We start from the raw sequence: 19319 nt of genomic DNA, 5'->3' as shown, positions 1-19319 counted from the left end.
AACACAGAGAGAGAACACAGAGAGAGAACACAGAGAGAGAACACAGAGAGAGAACACAGAGAGAGAGAGAGCACAGAGAGAGAACAGAGAGAGAGAACAGAGAGAGAGAACAGAGAGAGAGAAAGAACACAGAGAGAGAGAACACAGAGAGAGAGAACAGAGAGAGAACAGAGAGAGAGAACACATAGAGAGAACACAGAGAGAGAACACAGAGAGAACACAGAGAGAGAACACAGAGAGAGAACAGAGAGAGAGAACAGAGAGAGAGAACACAGAGAGAGAACACAAAGAGAGAACAGAGAGAGAGAACACAGAGAGAGAACACAGAGAGAGAACACAAAGAGAGAACAGAGAGAGAGAACACAGAGAGAACAGAGAGAGAGAACACAGAGAGAGAACAGAGAGAGAGAACACAGAGAGAGAACAGAGAGAGAGAGAACAGAGAGAGAACACAGAGAGAGGGGAGCAGCCCAGGTGCCTCAGCAGGAGGGAGTTGACCGAGTTTATGTGATCTGTCAGGTCTCTTTCCCCAATGGCTTGAGACACAGTAAATATGGCCTAGTTCTCTGCCTTTACCTGCCAACACGCCATTTGGGCTTCTTTTTCAGTGTGCCCCCCACCCCCAACCCTCTCTCTCTCTCTCTCTCTCACACACACACACCTTTTGCTCACTCTCAACAAGCCGCAAACCCCACAAGGAGGGGGAGGGGGTGCAAACCAGGTCAGTACAGCAGCAGTCCCAGTCACAAGACTACAAACACCAACCAGCAATGTCAGCAAGGCCGTCACCAAGTACAACCGAGCCAAAACAACTCAGCCACACGCACACACACACACACACACAGGTCTGTCAGGCCAAAACACGGCTACTGCAGTGCACACTGCAACGTGCAAAACCCGGGGGAATAGATGAAAACTGCCCATAATGTCCCACAAGACAGCATCTAAAGACCAGCCAAAACGGAAAGAGGAGGGGTTGATTTTCTTTTTAATACGAGTTACCATAATCATAATGGCCAGAATATAAGACAACGTTACCCCCCCCCCTTTCACTGCCACACGACAGAAGGTTAACCCTTACTATCACACAACCGACGGTCGCCGCAGTGAAAGGGTTAACTGTAGGTCAAACTCCCCAAACAAACAAGCACACCATTGATTTAATTGCCATATAAATCACATACAAAGATCTAACTATTACTCCTCTCTGAACATGAATATAAAACAAAAAGGTGATCTATTAATAACTGTGTAAACCTTATGCAATGTTTATATTCATCGTTGATATTTGGATACTTGAAATCTGTATAGTTGGTAGTAGTATCAAATTAAATAAGATGGAACAGCTCCATGCATTAATTGAATAAACAACTATTTTCTCATTACCAGTATGGTATTGTTTAAATTGTACAGCTTTTTGCACATCTTTGTCAGGTAATTCCAACAATTCTGGACCTGAATGTACCAGTTAATTGTAATCATCTCTCTCTCCTTATGTCTAGTCAAGCCAGGTTGTGGAGGAGAGAGACGGGGATGAACAGGCTGTTGACTACTTTGCCCATCCTGAGCCTGCTATGATGCAGGTGTTTTACATCACCACCAAAAACAAGATTCAGCCAAAAGCGAGTGAGTACACTGGGTCCACTTGTCCATGGCACTTACTACCCAGCTTTTTAGTGGTTTGGGGGAATAGTACAGTAGGTACGCATATTTAAGGGCACCGCAAGGATGGTGTACTGGTGGGTGGTGTCCGACCAATTGTGGTGGGCCGGTCTGGGCCAAAAATGCCAGGGCCGGTTTTTTGTCCCAGTCCAGCCCTGCTCATGGTCCACCTGTGTGTTGTCTTTTGTAGATGTGAAGCACCTCTATATGTCACTAACTCATTCAGTCATTCACTCACACTTAGCCACTCTGCTCCTAGTGGCGGCTCACAGACATGGCATGGTGGAAAGACCAGTTCAGTCTATTGTGAGGATGCTTTGCATCTATGGACACCGTGTGTCCTTGTTCTCTCTTGCCTGATGCTCAGTTCATGACATGGAAACGCATTATTGTTTTCCTTCTCGACACCAAATTGTCTCTGTGCTGTGAAAATATAATGACACCTTTGTCCAGGTAGAAGACATTTTTGGCTGCGACATCTTTTGGGGAAGGAGTGAACCATGAGAAACTGTCTGCTCTTCTTCACGATGAGGAGGGTTCAAGACTAAATGCTGCCTGAGACACATCTTCCACCAGTAGCTCTCTGTTAGGGGGGGGCAGACACATCTTACACCAGTATCTCTCTGTTAGGGGGGAGCAGACACATCTTACACCAGTATCTCTCTGTTAGGGGGGAGCAGACAGATCTTACACCAGTATCTCTCTGTTAGGGGGGGGCAGACACATCTTACACCAGTATCTCTCTGTTAGGGGGGAGCAGACACATCTTACACCAGTATCTCTCTGTTAGGGGGGGGCAGACACATCTTACACCAGTATCTCTCTGTTAGGGGGGGGCAGACACATCTTACACCAGTAGCTCTCTGTTAGGGGGGGGGCAGACACATCTTACACCAGTAGCTCTCTGTTAGGGGGGGGCAGACACATCTTACACCAGTATCTCTCCGTTAGGGGGGGGAAGACACATCTTACACCAGTATCTCTCTGTTAGGGGGGGGCAGACACATCTTACACCAGTAGCTCTCTGTTAGGGGGGGGCAGACACATCTTACACCAGTAGCTCTCTGTTAGGGGGGGGCAGACACATCTTACACCAGTAGCTCTCTGTTAGGGGGGGGCAGACACATCTTACAGCAGTATCTCTCCGTTAGGGGGGGGCAGACACATCTTACACCAGTAGCTCTCTGTTAGGGGGGGGCAGACACATCTTACACCAGTATCTCTGTTAGGGGGGGGGCAGACACATCTTACACCAGTAGCTCTCTCCGTTAGAGGGGGGGGGACAGACAAATCTTCAACCAGTAGCTCTCTGTTAGGGGTGAAGAACAGGCTGGCCGCTAGACGAACCCTGACAAGTGTTGTGTACAGGGTTTCAGAGTACAAGTTAGTCAAGACTATGCCCAGTTCACATAGGGGTATTTTTCCCACCATTCTCCCTAAGCAGCCTTTTCGAGGGAAAGGACCATGCAGTCACGCACACAGACAGACAGACAGACAGGTTTGATTTCTCCACGTCTGGCGAGTCCATGTTATCATCAAACCCAAGGCCAGACCGGAGGGGCATGTGGGCGCCGCCGCCAACTGCTAATCTTTCAGAAGACGGGAAAAACAGAGGGCTCACTCTCAAAGTGCCCGTCTCCATTTTGTCACCACACACCAGTGCAGCAGTTAAAAGCCCCGGAGCCCAAACAAAACGACACTGTAGGAGTAAACGGGTGCCGAATGTCCCAGTCGGGCTGGCACCCTCATGGAAAACGTAAATAAAGTTAATAGCAGTATCTCAACGTTAAAATGTAAATCTACTGCAGGTAATAGGTTGCAGCTGTAGATGCAGAGTGAGTCATATACTATATATATTAGGGGTGTAGCGGTACACGTATCCGTACAGAACAGTTTCAGTACTGACTGGACCTTCGGCTCAGTACGCGCTGTGTACCGAACTAATGCAACGGTACGTGTAGAACTTTTTTGTAGAATTTTACTCAACTCCAAATTCACCCCTTCCCAAAATATGTTTGTAACACAGCAGGGTCATTACTAAAAGTGTTTTCTTGTTCGCCAAATAAAACACACACACACACAAAAATTGTGGCCGATACCGATAACCGATATTAATATTGCTGTTCTGGCCGATACCGATATTTACCGATGTCGATATCTCTGTATAGAAAACACTTTTTTATGATAATCAAATAAAGAGCTATTTTCCAAAACGCATATTTTTTTTTAATTTTGTAACTTATTTTCAGAAATGACTGATATTTTAAAACTATTTAAGGCCAAAATATGTAAAAAGAAAAGAATTATTAAAATAATAATAATAATAAAAAAAATGTCTTTCTTTTTATCGGCCCTATCTTGATATAGGACCGATACCGATGTGTACAAAAACGGCCCAAACTTCCGTGATACTTTCACTCACAGCTGATCAGAGAGAAAAAACACACAATGTACTTTTGCTGAGCTGCTCCCCAGTGGAGCTGCTGCGGTGTTCAAAATATTGATAAATCCTCTGCCATTGTTGTGTAACACGGCATCTCTTCTCTAGAGTCTTCTTTCTCTGCTTCACGTCAAGTTAAATCTACTCTAGAAGTGAAACTGAAAGTATACACCGGTTTCACTCAAGTGGATTCCTGAACACAGAATGACACTGGTATCACTGACTACAGCGCCAAGCCTAGGTGGAACTAAGTATAACTTAATAAAAGAGAATTATATTTAATAATAATAAAAATTATACATATTTTTTTCCTGTTGTACCGAACTCGTACCGAACAGTGACCCCAAAACCGAGGTAGGTACCAAATCGTGGCTTCTGTGTACCGTTACACCCCTAATATATATATATATATATATATATTACACTGATCATTTACAATATTAGAATTATTGGCGGAGCTGACCTGGTCTGACCCACCTCGTGAACTAGCAAAGAAGACTAAGTTGACCAGGTATTTGTTCTGTATAAAAAGGTAAAGCTGGAGGAAATGTCACGGCAACCATCTTGTGCAACGCTACCTACAATGCATTCCATCATCCGTGTGCATTGTACACATGGAAGTGAGGCTATCAGCAGCAAACACAAGGTGAGAAATGGTTATTGTTGCAGGAGATTCAACAATTCCGGCATACTCTTCTCTGATCGCCTGTGGAAACGGATCAGTGGATCACTACTAATTATATCCCGGGTCTGCAATAGGATTTAAAACTGAATGTCTGCAGTGTAAAAAGGAATCAATTTCGAATAAACCGCATCCTGAGCAGCCGTTTGCATGATTTAGACCAATGTCTTTTTGAAACACCTCGAGCCATTATCAAAACATGCGACGGTTCAAAGCTTACCTTTCTGGCAGTGGTTCGAGGTCCAACACCGATAGCTGTAGTTGTCGTTAAACATGGTCCTTTTGCACTGAGGGTTGTTCTCCATGATGCCCGGGCAGACGTCCCCGCACTCCTTCGACTGCTTATTCCCGGCGATGAAGTTGTTAAACTCTGCATCCATAATAAGGGACCAGTCCACCGAGTCCAGGTAGCAGAGCTCGGGGTTCTTCTCGATCCGGATCGCCCCCCTGGTGATGTTCCTCAGGTTGTACAGGCCGATGTCCTTCAGGCTCGTCATCTCGAAGATCACCAGGGCGTAGTTGTAGAAGAGGTTGCGACCTCGGATGACGGTCAGGTTGGGGAAGAGCGTGCTGAGGCTGTCGAGGCCCGAGACGCGGAACAGCAGCAGGTAGTCGGTGATCATGGTCAGCTTGGGGAAGCTGAGGGCGCGGAAGACCTCCTGGTTGACGTTGTTGTTCTTGTCCCCGATGAGCAGGATCTGCAGGTATCCCTCCACCACCGTGCAGTTCTCCAGCCGCTTGAACTCGCTGATGTCATTGCCGATGTCAATACTGGGACCACAGACTGGGGGAGAGAGGAAAAGCCACATGTTAGGTGATTAAATAATAACAACTTTATTTATATAGCACCATTCATACAGATTGCAGCTCAAAGTGCTTTACACAAAAAACTAAACAAAAGGATAAAAAATAACAAAGTGATAGAAAATGGTAATAAAAACAATTAGATAAGATAGTAAAAAATAGCTAAATCAGACACAGTAACTAGACAAGACAAAAAAAATTATAATAAAGACTGAAAACTTTGAAAAGTAATAGTAAAACAAAATAATAATAATAATAATAATAATAATAATAATAATAATAATAATAATAATAATAATAATAATAATAATAATAATAATAATAATACTAATAATAATAATAATAATAATAATAGCTAAATTAGACAGTAAACAATAAGGAGGAATTAAACAGTAAAATAAGACATTTGAAAAACAACAAATAAAATGATAAAAACACAAAAGTATGATAAAAAAAAGTATAATAAGATAAACAATAAGGAGGAATTAAACAGTTAAATAAGCAAAGTATTCAATACAAGGAATGCTAATATTTGAAAGTCTTGCGTAGCCATCCACTTTTTATATTGATGGTACACTTGAGCTGTGGTACTGTTGACACAGAGTGTTTGCGTTGCACTCATTTTCATTCACAAGTTCGACATGCTTCACCCAGGTTTCATTCAGGCATATGTAACTGGTACAATAAAGCTCAGGCTACGTTTAGACAAGCGTTTTGTGAACAGAAACCGCAAAAGTCATCTTGCGGTTTCACTTTTAATTTTACGTTTAGACAAGCGTTTTGGGGTGGAATTCTCCGTGCAGACGACGCTGTAACGACGGACCCCCGCTGTCACACGATTGGCGCATATGTCACATGACGTGCTGTGAAGACCCGCCCTACTCTGCCTCTGATTCGCAGACTGTGGATGGGGAATGTGATTGGACCAAAGCAGAGTCACTCGCAGACAGTGGGTCCACTCACGCCGCGGGACAGATTCTTGTGTATTTAACCCCTTCACTGCCACACGACAGCCGGTTGTGTGATAGTAAAGGGTTAACCTTCTGTCGTGTGGCAGTGAAAGGGTTAAAAGTACTGCCAATGTAGCCTTCAGGTGATCTCCGTTGATAGTGTCAGACATACTTGCTTTGTTTACGTCTCGGCTACTGGCGCATACCTGCTACCTGTGACGTAAGCAGTACGCGCGACCAGAGCCGTGACAACCCTTTCGTCATCGTTTTAACAGATTTATACGTTTTGACAGTTTAGACGAGAGCGCAAAGCTTTTGCGTTTCTAGGAATTCCACCCTGGAAGGTAGTCTCACCTTTTTGCGGTTTCACCCCGTAAAAACGCCGTTTCCGTATAAACGAAAGGCACATCCGAAAAAATATTTTTGCGGATTCACCTGCTAGCGTTTCCGTCTAAACGAGGCCTTAGATTGCACAGCCTGAATGTTATTGTTGCTTTGTATCCACCTAATGTCACTGTGATCTTTATAGTTTATAATGAGGATGTTACATGGCTATTAGGAGCAGAACAGAAAGTACTACAAATAATGAGTCGATAAATCAATCAAATCTATCAAAAGTTATCAAATCTAACACACTGGGAAGCAGGGTGACTCAACCAATGAGTCACAAGTTCGATGCCCACGACAGCCAATGAGGCAACCCTTGTCGAGTTGTCCTTTAGTGCAACCAGGGAGCGAAATAAACTTTTTGACTCACCGGCCAGTGGCGGGTAGATGGGAAGAATCTACCCGCCAAGCATATTTCTTACCCGCCAACTTTTTTTTGATAAATTTTTTTTTATTATTATTTTATATATATTTTTTTTTTAATAAAATATATATATTATATAATCATACTTGTGGTTGTGTTATCTGCGAGACATCGCCACCTCGCTGTCTGCAAACAGCTCCACTGTCTGTGTGTATACTCGAGTGGCCTCCAGCTCCAGCAAGGATTCTCCGGGGGTGCAGCTGGACCCTAAACGCTACATTCAGCATGCAAAAGAATTCTCCGGCGCTGCACCTGGACCCTAGTCAGCAGCCCTCACTCATGCGATGTAAACCAGGGACTCGAATACGCATGTTGTTGTTGTTATGTTGTAGGACATTGATGCCAAGAGCTATCTGTAGCTACTGCTGGATGGCGTTGGGACAACGCCTCAGTGAACTATTTAGTTTACTGCGACATTTCGTAGTGACTAGTTACCTAGCCAACGGAGGTATTATGCACTGGACTATTGCTGGAGGATTTGTTGATGTCGGGAGCTATCCGTAGCTAGCCGGCTGGATAACGTTACACAATGCCTCGTGTATTAAACTAAGTGAATAGTTGACTGGGTCATTTTGTAACGGTAGCTAACGTTATCTCACGAAGGTCCCACACTGACTAGACTAACGTCACGGTGAGGCAATAGCCTCTGTTTACATGCAGGCATACAGGGGTAGGAGCAGCAGTGCTAAGTGCTAACTAACGTCACGGTGACTCGGAGGCAATAGCCTCTGTTTACATGCAGCATACAGAAACAGGTGGGGAGGGGGTAGCAGCAGCAGTGCGCGGTGCGCGCTTCATGTCTGCTGAGACAGCGAGTGAGAACTCCGCTAAAGAATTTGATCATGATTTTCGGTTTTCACATGACTATTTGATTGAGCGCCACACGGCGCTCAGACGTCTCAGTGGGAGGCGCCAAACGTAAAAACTGAGCGCAAATGGCGGGTGGCGCCCTCTAATTTTGGTCCCTGCTTATACATTACTGGCAAATGTCTTGTTGCACTTGTGGCAACGAGCGTTGTCAGCATCGACTTTAGTAAAATAGACCCAGACTTTTGAACATTTCGTTCTGTCCGCCATTATGAGAGCAGCGCAGCACCCGTGTGAGTGAGTGTGTGTGTGTGTGTGTGTGAGTGAGTGTGTGTGTGGGAGGGGAAGAGAGGAGAGAGCAGGCAGCCCGCTCCCCGCGCAGGCAGAGACAGAGGCAGGAGAGATATAGACAACGGCCAACAAGATTAGTTTGCGACGTTTAAATTCCTCAAAAAAAAACTCCATAATTTCTCGCGTACCGATAGCAGTACCGATGACGTCGGAGCTTATAAATACTAAAAAAAAAAAAAAATGATAAAGAAAAATATATATATATACAGTTAAAAAAAATATTATAATACAATAAATATCGGTTATCGGTATCGGTATCGGCTCGAGGAGCATAAAGTTATCGGTATCGGTGTCAAAATCAATATCGTGCATCCCTACTGAAAACCTCCTCTTATTAGATAAACTGAGGCCAAGTGTCGAGTGAGGTGAACAGACTGAAAACCTCATCTTATTAGATAACAGATATTTTTTATTTCAGATGTTGACTTGACAGTTGACACCGGTTGAGACATAAATTGCAGATTAAAAAAATCGCAATATAACACTATCCTGACTCTAGTGTGGTGATAATATGGTACCATGGGGCCTCCGGTGATTCCCACCCCTACTAAGATGTCACAGTCATCAGTGTCTGGTATAGGGATGCACCGATCCGATATTGATATCGGATATCGGCCCACGATATGACTAAAATAGCTAGATTGGGTATCAGGGACAAATTATTATATATTTTTTTTTATGCTTTATTCTAGAAATTGTATTACAAAATATATATATAATATATATATATATACAGATGACATTTATATCTATGTGTTCATTTGTTACATTTTGTTTCACTAAGTTAGCAAAGTAATTTAAAGGGGAACTATTTTACTATTTCTTTCACTATTTGGGCACTTTTACACAATTCCTGTGAGTCTATGGAACACCTCTGTAATATATATATATTTTTTTATTCATCGTTTTTGTATTTCTAATCAAGTCCTCAAAAACAGCATTTTTCTACCTCAAGATCTCGAGCCGTTTTGAGCTAGAGGCTGTGTGGGCTCCTGGTCAGGGTCCAGCCACTGTGTGGAGCTCATCTTCTATCTCAACATTAACATGCAGCGGTGTCTTTCTGACATCACATATCGCGCACATTTTCAAATGACTCAGTTCAGTGAGGGTGAATATTGTGAGAGGAGAATTGGAAGAATGCGCCAATATGAGAATTTTGAGACATAGATCATATTAATATAAGTTCACATAGCTAGGAAACAATGCTAAACACTCAAAGGCCATTTATAAGATAGTTCCCCTTTAAGTTAATACGTTTTAAGTCAAGCCTGATGTTGCCTCGCACAAAAGAATGATCCCAGTCTCTTCCACACAGTGAGGCATACAGTTTATTAATTGAACAATGGGTATCGGATCGGTACTCGCTATCGGCCGATACCCAAAGCCCAGGTATCGGTATCGGGACTGAAAAAGTCGGATCGGTGCATCCCGTATGAACCTGGGCAGCGCTGTAGGGTTGCCCCTCTACTATCTATCCACCTGCCGGCATCAGTGTACAGAATGCTGCCTGCATGTTTACACCGTCCTACACTCCCTGGTCAATACATTAAATACTCAGCTGAGACGGCCAACGTACGGCTGCTTCCGTCACAACGAACAAATATCTTCATGTCCCGCAGCCTCACCACAGCGCTATCATGGAAGCCTTTCAGTCAGAATTGGCCACAACACATCCATTTATTTAGGCTAAGTGAAGCCAGGATTTACAATACGAAACGAGGTTTCCAATCCAGGTATGTGTACAGTGTGCCAACAGGGTAAAGATAACACTGGCTAAATAACAAGCTAGACCTGGCTCCCCTCAAACATTTCACACTGCTAAGTAAACAACACACACATCTCTCCATGTGTATTGATGGAACTCCAAATTATATGTTTACTCTTGATAACCTCTCTGGCCAGCCGCTGCCGCTCAGCTGTCCAGACAGAGGGGATGAGGATAAATCTACGCCGAGCCAGATTAGTTATTTCTAGGGCTGACCTTCGAAGCTTTTTTTGGCAATCGAAGCTTCGGGGGCCGAGCTTCGATTTTAATTCGAAGCTTCGGAAGAAAAAAAAAATCTTTATCTTATGTTGTAGGACTTGTACAGCACTTTCGTAAACTTTGTTGTTTTTAAATGTGCTCTATAAATAAAGTGGGTTGAATTAATTAATTAAGTAGCCCCTTTCGTGACAAGGTTTCACTCGGCTGTGTGATTTAATTCAAGGTGGATCGCTGTTGTTGTTTGAACAACTTCAGATTTCATGGGAACTATCAATCCCCCAAATCAAGAATGTTTAAGATGAATGAAGTAAGATTTTGATTATTTGAAATATGGCCTGTGTAGACTAAACTATGCACAGAATTATGTCAGTCTACAAGGTCCGGATTCTACATGGTCCGGCAATGTAGACCTTGTAGACTCCACTACAGACCAATTATCAGTGAATGTTCATCATGCATTTTTAAGAAGGGCAACTTCCACAAAAAAACAAAGAACTCACCAAAACATCTCAGTAGCACCTTATCTAAATGTTATATTTCATATATGGAGATTCATATTTATTTATGTATTGCATGCATTTCTACATTTTATTTCCTATTTTGTTTATTCATCCCAGTATCTTTCTTTCTTATGTGTGGAATTCTACAAGGCGCGCGCACACACACACACACAGTCATTTAGCTGACGCTTTTATCCAAAGCGACTTACAAGTTCTGTACGACAAGACAGCAAGAAGGGTACAACTCTATCAGCTGAGTAACAATGTTCATCAAAGTGTTGCGTGTTACAGTGTAGGTTAGTTTATTAGGACAAGTGCATGACAGTAAGGTTAGTCACGGTTATATATATTTTTTTTTCTTTTATCATTTCAGATAATGGTTGAAGAAGTGAGTCTTTAGTCGACAGCGAAAGATTGGACGGGATTCGGCTGTCCTAACTGGGATGGGTAGTTCACACACACACACACACACACACACACACACACAAATCGAAGTAAAGAAAAAAAAATTATATTTTTTTTTTTTTTTTTTTAATGTTCGAAGCTTGTGCCATCGAACGAAGCTTCGAAGCTTCGAAGTATTTAAGACAGCCCTAGTTATTTCCTAAACAGAAAGCAATATACCGCATCTCTGAGCCGCGGCTCGACTACCACAACAGCAGGTCTATGAGAAAACAAGTTTACTTTAAGAGGCACAAAGGCAATCAAAACCTATTAAATAATACTTCCACATGACAGTCAAGAAGGCCCGGAACGAGTGGGGAAAAAATTCCGCCGAAAATCATCACAGGCCATTACTTACAGATTAAACTTTCACAAGGTCAATCTCAAAATATGATGTGGCACTGCTCGAGTGAAGAGGCTGAACTTGGTAACCCCTGTGTCAGTCACACCTCAGTCTCAACTGATAAGTCAAGACAGCAAAAAAAATAAAAAAATAAACGAGAGCCAGCTTAGCCACACAAGGAATCTTTAGATCGCTCCGTGCCAGAGTGGGTAGAAACTTGGGATTTCGATGAGAGAACCTCGCGGCTGCCAGGTTTGTCCGACGACCGCTTGGGGTTAACAGTAAACCCAATAACACACATTTCACAAACTCCTCACTCTTTCCAATCAACAGAACCAAGTCTGTTTTGCTTGTGAATGTATTTTTACGTGTTCTATTTTAAAAGCCAGACTTTTCTTTTTTTTCTTCTTTTCCTCTCATGATGAATCAGGGAGCCTTGTTTGCCTTATACTTGGAAACATGGAAATTTTGCGGTGGTGACACATACAGGTATAGCTTAAGACATGCATGTTTTAAAAAGTTATAAAATTATTTTTGAGTGTGCAAGCTCACTGGGTGCTTTCTAGACTTTGCACTACTCACTATCGTCATTAATGTAGAATAGTCATTCCTCTTCAACTAAGCCGTCTCCGTCTGGTGTCCTCACCCATGTCCAACCAAAGTTCTCTCAAAGTTCAAAATGTGTAACAGTATCCGGTGAAAAAGATGTCAAAATACTCTGGTTATGGGGCGCCCAAGTGGCGAACCATGTAACGCGCTGAGTCACGAAGCGGCCGACCCGGGTTCGATTCCCGGACCAGGCGTCCTTTGCCGAATGTCTTCCCCCCGCTGTCTCCCGTTCTTCTTCCTCTCTCTCTCTCTCTCTACCGGACTGCCCGGCAATAAAAACAATACAAATCTACCAAAAACATAATTAAAAAATAATAATAATAAATGGTGACTGGTGACTATTAACTACTCAGGTAAATGAATATGAACAACATTCTCCAAAAGCTAGAAGTCAGGAAATCAATTAGAACTGAATAAGACTCAAGATCCGAGTCTATCCATCTCGTTAATCTGATGTCGTCACACCAATGACCTTTTCGTTGAATTCAGATAATTTGAAATGTCGATATATTATTTTGTGTAAAATGTACAGAGTACAGCCATACGCAAATATTATCCTGCATTTATCAACCCCATAAATAAGGACATCTGGACAGGCGTACATGCGTCTGCCGTTTCCTTGAGACCGTAATTCACAAAGAATGTTAGGCGCACACCCTGCAAACAATCTGAGGGGTATAATGTGTTCTTTATGATCACTAGGAATTTTACAGAGCTTCATGTTTAGGATAGGTCTGCAATGTTCAGGCAACAATAACATCACGTTAAAACATGCAACACAAAACATCTAGCCTAGATTATTTATTACCATATCAGCAACTAATAACAGATGACAAACAGGCAAATGTCATAGTCTGAGTTGAGTGTGAAACCAAGATAAGATCACAACAAAACACTGAATGAACAGGCTAAGACTTACAATTTAAGAGAAATGTTCAAAGTTAATTTATCTTCCTTGTTTTGGTTGCAATGTGAACACAATGCATTATAAAAGGAAGCATAACAATCAGAACTTCGTAACCACTTCCTTCACTCATATCTGCCCACCTTCTAAAATATTCTTTGTTTAAACTCTTTAGGCCTACATATAAAAACGATATTTCCAAAGCGGCTGATTAATAAAAGAATGCTTATGTAAATGATTTCCATGCAGTTTCCAAACAAATTCCATCTTGTTTCACAAACGAGACCAGACACAAATTCGATTTGGCTAGAATCGCCCATAGATCATCATCACAGCGTCCACAAAGTGCGACTCCCAGTCAAGTGTCTTGTGATGACATGCCAGAGCAGAGTCTTGGCTCTCTGGTCTCTGCTTTGTGGCAGACGGTTCACAAGACTCAACTCTCAAATATGATGATGATCATTATCCTGAACTATAGACTATTTTGGGGGCAGATGAGATTCTTCTTCTAAGTCACTGTCACTTTTTGACATTCTATGATCTCCATGAAAACATGACGGGAAGTGCCTTCTCCTCGTTGAAATAAATAATAAATCATTAACAATGTCTCCAACACTCAGACAGCACTGAGGAGTTTTGCATGGCAATCTGTCATGCAAAGATGTCCAAGGTCAAAGTAACTTGAGGCTTGTTTAACAAAGGGGAATAAATAAGGGGTGGAGACCTCTGGTTTGTCAGATTTGAGTTAATACTGCAGGAATGTTAGTTTGACCTTTTGTAAATAAACATCAGCAAACAATGGCACCTCTAAGCTAAAGAGGAAAGGCCATGCTCTGTATTCTATTGTGAGTTCAGGGCCCGTTGTCTCAGCAGGACGTTAAAACCTAATGCCCCGTGATTCGCAGTGGCTGGCCAACCAAAACTACAAGAGCTCGGCTGGTGCCAAATGTAATCCCATTCTTTATTATGCTAATAACTGAAGATGACTGATTTTCCTCTTGGATTATCTTCATTCAAATACATATTTTACACGAATGCCTGGATACAGGGAACATTTGGGGGTACTTAAATAGTACTAGAAGGCTAATGTTAATTCATGTACTGTAGTTAATTAATCAAGGCTCATCTTATCTTATGTTCGTTTCAGCATAATGATTCATAAAACCATCAAGTGTTGACGATCAAACACGAACCCAGTAAATGAGGAGTTGATCACTTGCATGTTATGAATGGCACCACTCACTGCATGTAATGGATGATTGTGTGTGGGTTGTGTGGGTGCCATTGATTTGACAATGTATTGAGCCTTCCAACTTTGGTTCAAGTAAGTTATCCTAGCTGCGACATGAATGCTGATTGATTGACAACTGTATTAACAGATTGCATACAAGATCAATACACACAAGATCAATACACACAATTGTAAAGGGGATGCAGACCAGAGAAAGACTTTCGTCTTGTTTACATCAGGGTCCCCCATTTTCAATTCATCATAACATAATATTCACGACATACATTCTGCTCGAGATGAATTGGTGAATATTGGCATCGCTGGTCTGATACGAGCTTTCCTTTCAGCACCGCGATGCTGATCAGGAGGAGCGAAGCTGTGACCGTTGTGATGAATGTGAAACCGAGGGACTTGACCACATGCTGTAGATAAACATGCGACAGACTTGTAGAATCGTAAAGAGAGCAGCGAGGAGACACATTGGGACGCTATAAGTAAGCACCTTGGCTGCATGCCATGCTTACAATGCAGGGAAGCATGTGGAGTTAGTGTTGTTACCAACAACAACAGGCCAACGATGCAAAGCCAACGTGTGGGATTGGGAGCCAGAAGGAGCAGCAGTATGCAAGTGTATTGAATTGATTGATTGAAAACTTTATTAACAGATTGCAGAATGGGTACAGTACAGTACAGCTCAATACATACAATTGTTAAGGGGATGCAGACCAGAGAAAGACTTTCGTCTTGTTTACATCAGGGTCCCCCATTTTCAATTCATCATGACATACACCCGACATACAGATAGACAGTACTGCTACATCTATACATTTATGACATACCAGATGTGCAAATACAGTACTGTTTGTGATACAAAAACAGGGTATCGGGGTTTCCATGCGGAGTTGAATTAGCCTATTTGTTGCAGCGGCATTGTTGCACACTGTATCAACACATCGCATAGCAAAAACAACACAGTCATCATCATCATCAAGCAGCTTTGATTATTATCATCATCACTTGACTTACTTTCTCCATATGCGGGCCAAAGGCAGAACGTGGAGAGAGACAGCAGCAGCAGACCCCAAAACAAGGTCAAACGATCTCGTTCTGTGCAAGACCTCATTCCTGAACAATAATAAATCCTCCCAGGTCCCGATGAATAAATAGTGAAAGAAGAACCCGGTGACGACGGGTAACTGGGTCAGATAATAAATATAAAAAATAAACAGCCAGTTTAGCTCCTGTTAGCTGCTGTGTGGCGAAGCTACAAGCAGCCAGGCCGGCTAACTAGCTAACAGCTACTATACACTGTGGCGCGATGCGATGGAATTTCTCGGGAGTCCGCGGCGGCGGCGGAGCGACGACGGTGTCGACGGAACGAACAACTGACTCCAAACAAATCAGCGATATCTCTTCTGTGGCAGCGGCAGATAATAATAATAATAACGTGTGCTTATCATCGTTAGCTTCGTTTATTATCCTCGCCAACAACAACTACAGACTGGTGTGTACAATAATTGAAAAGGCAAACGTGGTGCAGCGCTGGTGGGCATTCCTCGGGTAATAATCCGTATTTTCAGACTCCATTTCTTCAGTTGAAACCAATGACACTTCAGCTTCTTTTTGCTGCTTCAAGGCGCCGCGGCGTGAATAACGTTTACGTTGTTATGGGGGGGCGGGGGGGGGTGAGTCCTCAAGTCAAACGTGGTTGAAATGAGACCGAGCAGACTAGTAGTGTGGTCGTCGTCTAGTAGTAGGGACCCCGTGCTTAGCGAGCTGCACATGAATGGAGAGAAATGAAAACACCATCCTTGTATGAACGACGGCACACGACGTCGTCGTCGTCTGATCCGAAATAGCCGCGCCAGCAGCCAGGAGGACAAAAATGGTCTCAGCAGCAGCGACTGCAGCCTCCGTCTCTCTCTCTAGTCTCTCCCACCTTCCTTCTACCCGTTCAGACTATTTAAATACAATCCATTTCCCCTACTACAGGCAGCTGAAATGGGAATTATTATACAAGTTATTAAACGCGTTCGTCTGGTCAATTCCTTTGCTTTTCTCTAATGTCAATCGTTGTTGGTTTTTTTCGACTGTCCCCAAGAAGCAACCGTCTTCTTCTTCTTGTCTGCAGCAGCGCGAGCGCGGAGCCATCCTCTGGTTCTGCACCGTGGGATCAACCAACGCTGCTGTCAACAAGGCACGGGAGGCACGCGCACACACACACACACACACACACACACTATGGCTTGGCTACGTTTTACGAGGTTAGAAGGAAAACCTGGACAGAGAGATCCAGTATCGGTATCGGGATTGTTTTCCTCTCACACAAATGCATACCATGTGACAATAAAGACAGCCGCCGGCCGAGGTAGAGAGATGCGGTTAAATGGCAACTGACTGTATTGTGCTGTTATACTTCTTCACGTCTTCTTTTCTTTCTTTTTTTGTGTGCAATATGATTAGCTTCCGGCAGCAGGCCTATTATCGATCGTTCCGATCGTTCCCTCAGCTCGGAACTATAGGCAAAATCTGCACCTGATAACAAACTATCATTACACCTGGGTAAAACAGAGTCCATTCTCTTCGGTTCAAATAACAAACTCAGCAAGACCAACGGCTTCTGGGGGGCGGCTAGGTGGTGTAGTGGGCAAGGCGCTCGCCACCAATGCAGGAGACGCTGGGTTCGAGCCCAGCTCTCCACATTGCTATCAGCTTGGCTTGGCTGGTCGTTCATACTAACACAATTGGCAGTGTTAGGGGTGGGAAAGCTGATGGGTGGGGATCGGACGTTTTGGACAGCGACTCCTACAGGTCGGTTGGTGCGCCTGCGCAGCAGAATCAGGAAGCGACAGGGGCGGCGTGTCCCTCCCACACAGACCCCCGCCGCTGAGAGATCGCGCTGTGCAGGTGAAAAGATGCGACGGCTGCTTCCTCGAGTACCGGAGGGGACACGTGATGTAAGGCTTCGTCCACATTGCAGCCGGCTTGTGGGAATGAATGAATGAATGAATGAATGAATGAATGAATGAATGAATGAAAACTTTATTTAACAGATTGCAGAATGGGTACAATACAGTACGGCTCAATACATACAATTGTTAAGGGGATGCAGACCTGAGAAAGACGTTTGTCTTGTTTCCATCAGGGTCCCCCATTTTCAATTCATATAGACATATATGACATACATGACATACAGATAGTCAGTACTGCTACATCTATACATTTATGACATACCAGATTTGCAAATACAGTACTGTTTGTGATACAGAAGGAGTCAAGAAAAGGGAGTATATACATTTGACGTAGAAACTGTACATTGGAGGTTGGGTGGGGGAGGTTGGGTACATTGGGATATTGACAACCATACTGGGTAATTTACATTGGAGGTGGTTGGGGGGGGGGCGGGGGGCATACTGTATAAACAAGTAACACTGTACATTGAGGGGGGGGGGGAGGAGACACTGTACAAACAAACACAATTGTACATTGAACTATTGACAAAACCATACTAGGTAAATGACTGTACATTGGAGGGGGTTGGAATGATTGGGTTAGGATATTTACAGGGGCCAGTGTTGAATTGCAGTCTCCCGTAGGTGTCCCTTGAGAGAGGTTTTGAAAGTGGGTAGTGATCCACATTCCTTTACAGCTTTGGGTAGGGCGTTCCACATTGATGTGGCATAATTGCGAAACGTGTTTAGTCCCTTATTTGAGCCGAATCTGGGTTTGACATGATTTGTGGAGCTCCCTCTGGTGTTGTGATCGTGGTATTCACTGACCTTTGGGAAGTATTTTGACATGTACATGGGTACCTTGGTCGTGTAGTGTATCTTGTAGACCAGGCCCATTGCAAGTTGTTGTACTCTGTCGTCTACTCTAAGCCATCCTAGGTTGTCGAAGTGGGCAGGGGTGAGGTGGGTTCTAGGAGTAAGGTCAAGCAGTAGTCTGACCAGTTTGTTTTGAGATGTTTGTAATTTTGTTTTTAGCGCCTTTGAGGTGCTTTGGTACCATGAGGTGCAAGCATAGTCGTAGTACCCCTGAATGAGTGCTCCTGCCAGAGTCTTCAGGGTGTTCTTGTTTACCAGAGAGGAGATCCGGTACAAGAATCGAGTTCGTTGGTTGACTTTTTTTATTACATTGGATGCCATTTTGTCACAGGAGAGATTAGCCTCTAGGATGGACCCCAGGTAGGTAATTTCATCTTTCCTTGTGACAATATTGTCACCCACTGTAACTGAGAAGCCGTCGGTCTTGCTGAGTTTGTTATTTGAACCGAAGAGAATGGACTCTGTTTTGCCCATGTGTAATGATAGTTTGTTATCAGCGAGCCATATGCAGATTCTGCCTAGTTCCGAGCTGAGGGTTTTTTCAACCTGTAACTTGTTCTTGTCAGAGACCAGCAGGGCTGAGTCGTCCGCAAACAGGAACAAGTTGCAGTCACAAGCTGACGACATGTCATTTGCATAAATTAGGAACAGTAGCGGTCCTAGTATGCTTCCTTGTGGAACACCACAGCTCACTGTGAGGGGGGGGGATAGGGTACCGTTTACCTCCACCATCTGTTCCCTCCCCTCAAGGTAGGATTGCATCCAGCTCACTGATAGACTATCAAAACCAATTGCTTTTAGCTTGTCAATCAGAATGGAGTGATTGACCGTGTCAAAGGCCTTTTGTAGGTCCAGCATGACCATGCCGCAGTATTTGCCTGCGTCCACCTCTTGTTTGATGTGGTCATTCAAATAGAGAAGGCATGTGTCAGTGGAGTGGGATGTTCTGAAGCCAGATTGGAATTCGTAG

General features: G+C 43.5%; 1 protein-coding gene across 1 annotated transcript in view; it reads right to left on the bottom strand.

Annotated features, from left to right (window-relative positions):
• Positions 1-16637, bottom strand: part of igf1rb (insulin-like growth factor 1b receptor) — a 188936-nt gene extending 172299 nt beyond the window's left edge. Inside the window, exons 1-2 of the mRNA XM_084337679.1 lie at positions 15549-16637; positions 5005-5568 (exon numbers count right to left, since the gene is read on the bottom strand). Coding sequence (XP_084193805.1) covers positions 5005-5568; positions 15549-15645 — 661 coding nt within the window. The 5' untranslated portion in view covers positions 15646-16637. The remainder of the gene's footprint in view (positions 1-5004; positions 5569-15548) is intronic.
• Positions 16638-19319: the final 2682 nt, after the last annotated feature.

This window comes from Notolepis coatsorum (assembly GCF_963971535.1).
Source record: "Notolepis coatsorum genome assembly, chromosome: 20".
NCBI lineage: Eukaryota > Metazoa > Chordata > Actinopteri > Aulopiformes > Paralepididae > Notolepis > Notolepis coatsorum.
This window is presented reverse-complemented; position numbering and strand designations above follow the sequence as displayed.